This window comes from Leucopleurus acutus (assembly GCF_964270905.1).
Source record: "Leucopleurus acutus genome assembly, chromosome: 4".
Classification (NCBI taxonomy): Eukaryota; Metazoa; Chordata; class Mammalia; order Artiodactyla; family Delphinidae; genus Leucopleurus; species Leucopleurus acutus.
The window spans coordinates 125,147,268-125,159,821 of NC_139146.1; the positions used below are offsets into that span (position 1 = coordinate 125,147,268).

General features: G+C 40.5%; 1 protein-coding gene across 1 annotated transcript in view; it reads right to left on the reverse strand.

The window, feature by feature from the left end:
• TMEM131L (transmembrane 131 like) overlaps positions 1 to 12,554 on the reverse strand; it is a 159,852-nt gene that overhangs the window by 41,533 nt on the left and 105,765 nt on the right. Inside the window, exons 14-18 of the mRNA XM_082837961.1 lie at positions 12,156 to 12,326; positions 10,771 to 10,840; positions 9,569 to 9,686; positions 1,271 to 1,412; positions 704 to 813 (exon numbers count right to left, since the gene is read on the reverse strand). Of these exons, the coding sequence (XP_082694087.1) occupies positions 704 to 813; positions 1,271 to 1,412; positions 9,569 to 9,686; positions 10,771 to 10,840; positions 12,156 to 12,326 (611 nt within the window). The remainder of the gene's footprint in view (positions 1 to 703; positions 814 to 1,270; positions 1,413 to 9,568; positions 9,687 to 10,770; positions 10,841 to 12,155; positions 12,327 to 12,554) is intronic.

Sequence of the window (12,554 nt, forward strand, 5' to 3'; positions counted from 1 at the left end):
ATAGGAAGTGACTCTCAGCCATGGACCGTTCTATCTCCCAGTGGACATTTGGCCACATCTAGAGATACTTTTGGTTGCTGCAGCTGGGGAGGTCCCACTGGCATCTACTGGGTGGGAGCCAGGAATGCTGCTAAACATCCTTCAAAGCACAGAACGCCTCTACCCCCACCCCAAACAGAGACTCATGTGGTCCAAAACATCAGGAATCCTGAAGCTGAGACCCAGGGATGAGGGCAGGCGTCACTGAGCCAGAAGAGGAAACATGCTAAGTGAAACTGTGACTACTGTGCAAAAATAAGATGTAACGGACGTGAACTATGATCATATTTTGTATAACAACACTAGGTTAAAACACACTGAACCACTAAACTCATTTCTTGTGTTGCCCAGAGGTCACTGTGATTTCAATTCTAAATTTTAGGAGTACATGTGAAAAATCATGATTGTAAAGGTTCCCTGACAAGAAAAGAATATTCTGCTGGGCCCTGGACTTGACATGGTAACATTCAAGACCCACACAGTACCCAGAACTGGGAATTGTCCTCAGGGGTCTGCACTGAGGAGATGGGGGCTGTGGTCACAGGCTGATCCCATGCACATCCACACACAGGTCCCAGGGAAAACGCAAAGGACGTTAAATAATTCTGGGTCTTAACAGGACCTCCCAACACCCCGTGAGAGGTCTTCATCAGCTGGGCATTACCATTTGTGCAGCAGGCGCGCGGCAGCCTCGGGCTTCGGGTACAAGGAGACAGGCAGGAGCTGCAGGGAGACTGGCCATGAGGAAGGGTTCTTCACCACAAAGTACTTCACCTAGACGTGCAGAGAAGAGAGTCAGACCCCAGGGAAGGCAGAACCCCTCCTGAGATGCCCCTGCAAAAGTGCATCACCTGCATCTAACCACGAACGATCACCCAGTCAATTCCTCTCCCCTCTGAACTTCAAACTCACTCACTCCTACTGAAGCCTGTGTTAGTCAGGATTTTCTCTGTTGTTGCAGTTGAATACTTTCTTAGCTGATAGATTCTGAACTGAATACAGACTTCATAAAACGTGTTTGTTTTAAGCACTTTCAGTCTGTTCACGAGTTTTACCCCTTACTTTGTTCTTCTGACACCTCCCTCCTAAAAGCACTGAATGGCATACGTGCGTCACTTAATTTCAACTAATTTTGGTTCTAAAACAGTATCTCAAGGTGGCGATACTCTGATAACATAAAAACCCAAGAGCTGGGGTGAAATGAAGAGATGAAAAGACGCAGGACTCTCACCACGCTGTTCCTCAGGGCGGTGGCACTGAAGTTTATCACGAGGCCAGCCTCCGGGATCAAGCGAGGCAGGAAGAGAGCAAAGGGTTCGGACTCCTTGGATTTCTTCGAGTGGGCAAACCGAGTCATGCCTAAAACGTTCCTCCTGTGTAATTCGTAAACAAAGAAATTATGAAAAATAATTTTGACAGAAAAAAAGGAAATCACTTCCACTAAGAGGAACAAGGGGATCTTGGAAAAAAATGATTTATTTGGGGTCTGGGTGACACAAACTACAAGATGATCCTGGAAGGTCCTGTTTTAGTAGAGAGCAAGGAAGTGCTCAAAGAATGATTGGCACACAGCGCTCCCATCAGGCAAATCTGGGACAAGTCAGCAACAAAAATAATGATGGTGGTAAGGACCAAAGAATCCATAGTGATGCTCAAAAAGAGTGTAGAATGAAGAAAATAATTAGAAACATCACCATTTTTGCAGCCATCAATTCAACAACTGATCCCAGGCAAGGATTACCAACGGATGCCAAAATCATGGGGTGAAACATTCTTAGGGAACAGGAAATGTACATGGTCTTGAATTATCATAGCATATATTATGTATTAATTGCAAAAGGAAAACTATCTACAATGGAGAGAGTCAAATGATTCAACTGAGCAATGTCAATAATGGGACAAACTGACATTTATGTCCCTCCCTCAGGTGATGAAATGGTAAGGACACAACACCGACCAAGTAATTAGTACTCTTCCCCGAAATGCTTAACAGGAATGTAAACTTGAAGAAGCAACCCCCAAAAATCCAACGTGTTGAATGTTCTGTAAGACAACTGGCTAGGACGCTTTAAAACACTGACACTATGAAAGATGAAAAAAAAGTGCAGACACTAGTCTGAAGAAAATTAAGGAAACATGACAACCAAATGCAATGCATGGTCCTTGAATGGACTCTGGATTTTAAAAAAGGAAAAAGAGAGGAGGGACCTTCAAGATGGCAGAGGAGTAGGACGTGGAGATCACCTTCCTCCCCACAAATACATCAAAACTACATCTACACGTGGAACTGCTCCTACAGAACACCTACTGAACGCTGGCAGAAGACCTCAGACCTCCCAAAAGGCAAGAAACTCCCCACGTACCTGGGTAGGGCAAAAGAAAAAAGAAAAAAAACAGAGACAAAAGAATAGGGATGGGACCTGCACCAGTGGGAGGGAGCTGTGAAGGAGGAAAGGTTTCCACACACTAGGAAGCCCCTTCACTGGCGGAGATGGGGTGTGGGCAGGGGGGAAGCTTCAGAGCCATGGAGGGGAGCGCAGCAACAGGGGTGCAGAGGGCAAAGTGGAGAGATTCCCACACAGAGGATTGGTACCAACCAGCACTCACCAGCTTGAGACGCTTGTCTGCTCACCCGCCGGGGCACATGGGGGCTGGGAGCTGAGGCTCCGGCTTCGGTCAGATACCAGGGAGAGGACTGAGGTTGGCTGCGTGAACACAGCCTGAAGGGGGCTACTGTGCCACAGGTAGCTGGGAGGGAGTCCAGGAAAAAGTCTGGACCTGCCTCAGAGGCAAGAGACCATTGTTTTGGGGGTGCGTGAGGAGAGGAGATTCAGGTAACCGCCTAAACGAGCTCCAGAGACGGGTGTGAGCCGTGGCTATCAGCTCGGACCCTAGAGATGGGCATGAACCGCTAACACTGCTGCTGCTGCCACAAAAAATTCTGTGTGCAAGTTCAGGTCACTATCCACACCCCGCCAGGAGCCTGTGCAGCCCGCCACTGCCAGGGTCCCATGATCCAGAGATAAGTTCCCTGGGAGAACACACAGTACGCCTCAGGCTGTTGCAACGTCACGTCAGCCTGTACCACCGCAGGCTCATCCCGTGTTCGAAGTATAACTACTATACTCCTCCCTCCCCACCCCCAGCCTGAATGAGCAAGAGCCCCCTAATCAGCCGCTGCTGTATCCCCATCCTGGCTGGGCAGGAACAGATGCCTGAGGGTGACCTATAAGCAGGGGCGGGGCCAAAACCAAAGCTGAACCCCAGGAGTTGTGCAAACAAAGAAGAGAAAGGGAAATTTCTCCCAGCAGCCTCAGGAGCAGCGGATTAAATCCCCCCAATCAACTTGATGTGCCCTGCATCTGTAGAACACCTGAATAGACAACGAATCATCCCAGAGTTGAGGCAGTGGACTTTGCGAGCAATTGTAGAGTTGGGGTTGGCAGTCTGCGACTGATTTGTTTCTGATTTTTATGCTTATCTTACTATAGTTTTTAGCACTTGTTAACACTGGGGGATTTGTTTATTGGTTTGGTTATTCTCTACTTTTCATTATTTTTATTTTTTATTTTAATAATTTTTAAAATTATTTATTTATTCTTTTCTTTCTTTTTTCTCCCTTTTCTTCTGAGCCATGTGGCTGACAGGGTCTTGGTGCTCTGGCCTGGTGTCAACCCTGAGCCTCTGAGGTGGGAGAGCCAAGTTCAGGACACAGGACCACCAGAGACCTCCTGGACCCATGTAATATCAATTGGCATGAGCTCTCCCAGAGATCTCCGTCTCAATGCTAAGACCCAGCTCCACCTAATGGCCAGCAAGCTCCAGTGCTGCATGCCCCATGTCAAACAACTAGCAAGACAGGAACACAGAGAGGCTGCCTAAAATCATACTAAGTTCACAGACACCCCAAAATACACCACCAGACGCAGTCCTGCCCACCAGAAGGACAAGATCCAGCCCCACCCACCAGAACACAGGCACCAGTCCCCTCCACCAGGAAGTCTACACAACCCACTGAACCAACCTCACTCACTGGGGGCAGACACCAGAAACAATGGGAACTACAAACCTGCAGCCTGCAAAAAGGAGACCCCAAACACAGTAAGTTAAACAAAATGAGAAGACAGAGAAATAAGCAGCAGATGAAGGAGCAAGGTAAAAACCCACCAGACCAAACAAGCGAAGAGGAAATAGGCAGTCTACCTGAAAAAGAATTCAGAATAATGATAGTGAAGATGATCCAAAATCTTGGAAATAGAATGGAGAAAATACAAGAAACATTTAACAAGGACCTAGAAGAACTAAAGAGCAAACAATGATGAACAACACAATAAATGAAATTAAAAATACTCTAGAAGGAATCAATAGCAGAATAACTGAGGCAGAAGAATGGATAAGTAACCTGGAAGATAAAATAGTGGAAATAACTACCGCAGAGCAGAATGAAGAAAAAAGAAAGAAAAGAATTGAGGACAGTCTCAGAGACCTCTGGGACAACACTAAACGCACTAACATTCGAATTGCAGGGGTCCCAGAAGAAGAAGAGAAAAAGAAAGGGTCTAAGAATCCCCATAAGGTTAACAGCTGATCTTTCAGCAGAAACTCTGCAAGCCAGAAGGGAATGGCAGGACATACCTAAAGTGATGAAAGGAAAAAACCTACAACCAAGATTACTCTACTCAGCAAGGATCTCACTCAGATTGGACGGAGAAATTAAAACCTTTACAGACAAGCAAAAGCTAAGAGAATTCAGCACCACCAAACCAGCTTTACAACAAATGCTAAAGGAACTTCTCTAGGCAGGAAACACAAGAGAAGGAAAGGACCTACAATAACAAACAATTAAGAAAATGGTAATAGGAACATATATATCGATAACTACCTTAAATGTAAATGGATTAAATGCTCCCACCAAAAGACACAGACTGGCTGAATGGATACAAAAACAAGACCCGTATATATGCTGTCTACCAGACACCCACTTCAGACCTAGGGACACACAAAGACTGAAAGTTAGGGGCTGGAAAAAGATATTCCAGGCACATGGAAAGCAAAAGAAAGCTCGAGTAGCAATTCTCGTATCAGACAAAACAGACTTTAAAATAAAGACTATTACAAGAGACAAAGAAGGACACTAGATAGTGATCAAGGGATCAATCCAAGAAAAAGATATAACAACTGTAAATATTTATGCACCCAACATAGGGGCACCTCAATACATATGGCAAATGCTAACAGCCATAAAAGGGAAAATCAACAGTAACACAACCGTAGTAGGGGACTTGAACAGCCCACTTTCACCAATGGACAGATCATCCACAATGAAAATAAATAAGGAAACACAAGCTTTAAATGACACACTAAACAAGATGGACTTGATATTTATAGGACATTCTATCCAAAAAATATATACTACACTTTCTTCTCAAGTGCTCATAGAACATTCTCCAGGATAGATTATATCTTGTGTCACAAATCAAGCCTTGGTAAATCTAAGAAAATTTAAAGTGTAACAAGTATCTTTTTTGACCACAATACTATGAAACTAGGTATCAATTACAGGACAAAAACTGTTAAAAATACAAACACATGGAGGCTAAACAATACACTAATAAATAACCAAGAGATCACTGAAGAAATCAAAGAGAAATAGAAAAATACCTAGAAACAAATGACAATGAAAACACAATGACCCAAAACCTATGGGATGCAGCAAAAGCAGTTCTAAGGGGGAAGTTTATAGCAATACGATCCTACCTCAAGAAATAAGAAATATCTCAAACAACCTACACTTACAGCTAAAGCAATTAGAGAAAGAACCAAAAAAACCCAAAGTTAGCAGAAGGAAAGAAATCATAAAGATCAGATCAGAAATAAATGAAAAAGAAATGAAGGAAATGATAGCAAAGATCAATAAAACTAAAAGCTGGCGCTTTGAGAAGATAAACAAAATTGATAAACAATTATTAGCCAGACTCATCAAGAAAAAAAGGGAGAAAATTCAATTAAACAGAATTAGAAATGAAAAAAGAGAAGTAACAACTGATTCTGCAGAAATACAAAGGATCATGAGAGATTACTACAAGCAACTATATGCCAATAAAATGGACAACCTGGAAGAAATGGACAAATTCTTAGAAAAGCACAACCTTCTGAGACTGAACCAGGAAGGAGTATAAAATATAAACAGACCAATCACAAGCACTGAAATTGAAAGTGTGATTAAAAATCTTCCAACAAACAAAAGCCTAAGACCAGACAGCTTCACAGGCGAATTCTATCAAACATTTAGAGAAGAGCTAATAACACCTATCCTTCTCAAACTTTTCCAAAATATAGCAGAGGGAGGAACACTCCCAAACTCATTCTACGAGGCCACCATGACCCTGATACTGAAACCAGACAAAGATGTCACAAAAAGAGAAAACTATAGGCCAATATCACTGATGAACACAGATGCAAAAACCCTCAACAAAATACTAGCAAACAGAATCCAACAGCACATTAAAAGGATCATACACTATCATCAAGTGGGGTTTATCCCAGGAATGCAAGGATTCTTCAATATATGCAAATCAATCAATGAGATACACCAAATTAAGAAACTGAAGGATAAAAACTATATGATAATCTCAATAGATGCAGAAAAAGCTTTTGACAAAATTCAACACCTATTTATGATAAAAAACAAACTCTACAGAAAGTAGGCATAGAGGGAACCTACTTCAACATAATAAAGGCCATATCTGACAAACCCACAACCAACATTGTTCTCAGTGGTGAAAAACTGAAACCATTTCCTCTAAGATCAGGAACAAGACAAGGTTGCCTACTCTCACCGTTATTATTCAACATAGTATTGGAAGTTTTAGCCATAGCAATCAGAGAAAAAAAAGAAATAAAAGGAATCCAAATCTGAAAAGAAGAAGTAAAACTGTCACTGTCAGCAGATGACATGATACTATACTACAGAATCCTAAAGATGCTACCAGAAAACTACTAGAGCTACTCAATGAATTTGGTAAAGTAGCAGGATACAAAATTAGTGCATAGAAATTTCTTGCATTCCTATACAGTAATGATGAAAAATATGAAAAAGAAATTAAGGAAACACTCCCATTTATCTCTGCAACAAAAAGAATAACATACCTAGGAATAAACCTACCTAAGGAGACAAAAGACCTGTATGCAGAAAACTATAAGACACTGATGAAAGAAATTAAAGCTGATACAAACAGATGGAGAGATATACCATGTTCCTGGATTGGAAGAATCAACATTGTGAAAATGATTATACTACCCAAAGCAATCTACAGATTCAATGCAAACCCTATCAACTACCAATGGCATTTTTCACAGAACTAGAACAAAAAATTTCACAGTTCGTATGGAAACACAAAAGGCCCCAAAGAGCTAAAGCAATCTTGAGAAAGAAAAACGGAGCTGGAGGAATCAGGCTCCCTGACTTCAGACTATACTACAAAGCTACAGTAATCAAGACAGTATGGTACGGGCACAAAAACAGAAATATAGGTCAATGGAACAGGACAGAAAGACCAGAGATAAACCCAGGCACATATGGTCACCTTATCTTTGATAAAGGAGGCAAGAATATGCAATGGAGACAAAACAGCCTGTTCAGTAAGTGGTGCTGGGAAAACTGGACAGCTACATGTAAAAGAATGAAATTAGAACACTCCCTCACACCGTACACAAAAATAAACTCAAAATGGATTAAAGACCTAAATGTAAGGCCAGAAACTATCAAACTCTTAGAGGAAAACATAGGCAGAATACTCTATGACATAAATCACAGTTAGATTCTTTTGACCCACCTCCTAGAGAAATGGAAATAAAAACAAAAATAAACAAATGGGACCTAATGAAACTTAAAAGCTTTTGCACAGCAAAGGAAACCATAAACAAGACCAAAAGACATCCCTCAGAATGGGAGAAAATATTTGCAAACAAAGCAACTGACAAAGGATTAATCTCCAAAATATATAAGCAGCTCATGCAGCTCAATATCAAAAAAACAAACAACCCAATCCAAAAATGGGCAGAAGATCTAAACAGACATTTCTCCAAAGAAGATATACAGATTGCCAACAAACACATGAAAGGATGCTCAACATCACTAATCATTAGAGAAATGCAAATCAGAACTACAATGAGGTATCACCTCACACCAGTCAGAATGGCCATCATCAAAAAATCTACAATCAAGAAATGCTGGAGAGGGTGTGGAGAAAAGGGAACCCTCTTGCACTGTTGGTGGGAATGTAAATTGATACAGCCACTATGGAGAACAGTATGGAGTTTCTTTCAAAAACTAAAAATAGAACTACCGTATGACCCAGCAATCCCACTACTGGGCATATACCCTGAGAAAACCATAATTCAAAAAGACACATGCACCTCAATGTTCATTGCAGCACTATTTACAACAGCCAGAACATGGAAGCAACCTGAGTATCCATCGACAGATGAATGGATCAAGAAGATGTGGCACATATATACAATGGAATATGACTCAGCCATAAAAAGAAATGAAATTGAGTTATTTGTAGTGAGGTGGATGGACCTAGAGTCTGTCATACAGAGTGAAGTAAGTCAGAAAGAGAAAAACAAATACCATATGCTAACACATATATATGGAATCTAAAAAACATAAAAAAGATTCCGAAGAACCCAGGGGTGGGACAGAAATAAAGACGCAGACAAAGAGAATAGATTTGAGGACACGGGGAGGGAGAAGGGTAAGCTGGGACGAAATGAGAGAATGGCATGGACATATACACACCACCAAAGGTAAAACAGATATCTAGTAGGAAGCAGCTGCATAGCACAGGGAGATCAGCTCGGTGCTCTGTGACCACTTAGAGGGGTGGGATAGGGAGGGTGGGAGGGAGATGCAAGAGGGAGGGGATATGAGTATATATGTATATATATAGCTGATTCATTTTGTTCTACGGCAGAAACTAACACAACATTGTAAAGCAATTATACTCCAATAAAGATGTTAAAAAAAAAAAAAGGAAAAAGAAAAAGACAGCTATAATGGATATTTTGGGGTCAACTAGGGAAATGTGAATCTAGACGGTATATCAGCTCATATAATTGCATCAGTGTTAAGTTTGCTGGGTATGTAATGGCAGTGTAGTTATATGGAGGAGAACGTTCTCCTTCGAAAAGAATGTCTTTCCTAATAAAGTACTGAGGGTTGAAGTATCATGATGTCTACAGCTTACTTTCAAATGACTCAGCAAAAAGAAAATGTATGTATGTGCACATAGATACAGACGTAGAGAGAGAGAAAAAAGCAAAAGTGGTAAAAATGTAAACAACTACTGAGTCTAGATTGATTGGGAATATATGAATATTTACCATACTATACTTTTCAAATCTTCTGAGGTTTGAAATTTGTCAAAATAAAAGGCTAGATATTAAAAATTCAGTGTTGAAATTTCAATAAAGTATTATGTCACAATGTCTCCCCAGTGCTGAACAAAGAGAGGTGAAAACATACTTGCAGACGTCACCATTTTTTAATTTCTTCCATCTTTCATACAGTGTATTTGCAAGTTCGGAATCCACGTCCCAGGTAGACCAATCCAGAGAAAGGCTCCCTTCCCAGTTAGGATTTTCTACAAGTTAAATCAGATGTACTATTTAGATGTACGGAAAACACAATTCACTTAGTAAATAATGCCAAGGGCTGAGGGTTAAAACTTCTCAAACTGAGAGGACGGTAAAGTGATCAATGCCCCCCTGTCCTCGGATTGCTCTACTAAAAGTCCCTCTAACTCAATGGCAAATGATATATCAAATCAAAGAAACGTATAAAACAAAACTAAATCGAATTATGTGAAGGTAATAACACAAAAGACACATGGCTCATGAATACAGTCTGAAACAAGTTAAAAATCATACTCGGACCATGTTTAACAGCTTTATACCTAAAAGGCTAAACTGCTTCCACGTAAGTGCTAGTCATCATCTAAGCCGGGTTATTAGGCAGAATGCTGATGCGCAAACAGCAAGCCTCAGAAGAGAGCCCAGAGCAGGGCTCAGTCTAGAGAAGGTGCGTGTTTACATTTGTAAGCTGGTCTCCGGCTCACCTTGCCCTCTCTACTTATCTGTTCTGTCTTGTCTGTGCTAAAGAGCATTATCAGGGCGGAAAAGTGGGAATCTCCCAAAGGAAATCTCTGTGCTGTAACACTGTCCTTAGATTACATATTTTAATAAGTCAAAAAGCAGGAAGAAAACCAGGAACAGCTTTCTCTGTCAACACTCTGGCCCTCAGGCTCAGACAACAACTAGCGCTCCCTATACGATGTCTATGCTCCTGTACTAGAGTCTTCAAACACAATTCCAAATTATTTTTTTACTAACTTCTAGTCAGCCCTTTTATAAAAGAACCAGAATCTTCCAATTGTTCCTGGCAACGAGGTTGCTATGACGATCAAATAACGTGTCTGAAAAAATTCCCTTACAAAAGTAGAGGCTAAGACTTCAGGGGGCTTTAATTACACAAGCACTCGGATGTTTTCGGAGGATTCTTAACAATTTCAAGTCGTTCTATTAATGATCATGCTCTTAAAGAACAGAATATGATGCAATGACGTTAATAGGACTAATTACTCCATCTACAAATACGAATTTTCCTCACTACTTCCCACCCAATCCCAAACTAGAGTTCTACAAAAAGCCTAAGGGCAAAATACTTACCCGCTTTTGATTTTCCCATGAAATAATGCATGCCACAATGTGCTATCACTTCAAAACCCAGACTCCCTTCCTAGATTGAAAAGTAATATATGAATAACTTACAACATAACACTAAACACAAAAATCCTAATGCACTCAAATGCGTAGCAGACGTTGGCCTCCACCTCAGCGAACTTCCCTTTGTCCAGAAGCCAAACTGCTAGAGAGGGGTTTCTTGGCTTCCTTTCTCCTTGAATGAGAGCTCTAACTGCCTATCACAGGCAGGGTCACTGCAGTGGATTCTGTGCAATAATCAATGCCCACAGTGACACACACCCCTTGGGCCTGACAGACACCAAGCTGCCTTCTGAAGTCAGGATTAAATTAGTCTCAGGACATTCTTAGTAGGGTTTGTAACAAACTGTACTCTAACCCATAGTAACTCCTAAGCTACTCAGGACATTTAAATGAATGTCACACTTCCTAGGCTCCGCAAGCAGACCTGCTGCTTCCACACATTCCTGCAGCCTGCCTGCTCCCTCCCAGTCACGCTTCCAGTATGCATCCTTTGATGGGAAAAGGAAATTTCCAAGAAACCTCCCCTGCTCCAAATATGGATGAATGAAATTAACCTTATATTTTGTTTAGCGTAATTTTAGAAGCCCTATCTTTAAGCTTTTAGCTAAACGTGAGGCACTTCTATCTATGAAACACCAACGCTAGTAAGTGAGAAAAATCATAAAGATGGTTGCATGAATGTCTCATAGTGGAAAATTAGAACCCAGCATTATACAGAAGAGCTTGGATCAAAAAGAAGCAATAACAGTAACTAAATGAAAAGAAATAAACATTAAGAAAAAATGAGGCATGTTTAAGATAAGATCTAAATTAAATACAATTTACCCAGATTTTAGAAAGCATTTTCTTAATTGTGAACCCTTTCAGGCTTTAGATTTGGCCCGCTAAGGAAATTCAAGGATTATGAGCAGCTGGGAGCCAGTTACCAGAGGTCTAAATAAAACATTTAACGATGTAGTTTATTTGAAGTCATTGCAAGTATGTCCTAAAAGCTCAACTGTGTTTGCTACAGCAAGCACATATTCCTTGCTCCATACATTTTGGAAATAAGTGAAAATGAGATCTATCGACCTGTAATGCCTTATTTCATTTGAAAATTACCTCATATCACTTTATGAGAAATAGAAACTCTTTTCAAATAAAGATTTCTGTATCTGAACAATTTATCATCTAAGACCGGCCGGGTAATATCCTTCAATTTCTTAGGCAGCCTTAAAAAACACGAGCTCAACTCGGTCAATAAAGTCCAAGCACCGTAAGATAAGTTAATAAAAAGAAACAATAATTATTACAAAAATTATAACACATATGTACTGTGTAAACAATACCTTGGTCGGCGCCAAGTAAATCTGTAGAGGTACTGCAAAAACAGCACCTACGTTTGTAGTCAAAAATACACGGGTGAATAGATTTATGGCAAAGTCTTTAACGGCAAGTTTCAAAGAAAATATTTTCCAACAGCCTGGAGGTAGAAATAAAGGGCCAGTGAAATTCAGAATCTAAAAAGAAAAGAAGTAAGAGAAATTACTTTCCTAACTAACGCTAATTATGATTAAAATCATTATAATGTGTGATACTAAAGTTCTTCTATACTTTGAGAAATACAATTTTACTCAGTTATTTCCAGGTCCAATATTGAAATATTTTTATATAAATGATAGGTTTCACTTAATATTTAGCATGCAACTGTTTTTAAATTTCACAAAAGTAATCTTGAAATGTTCACA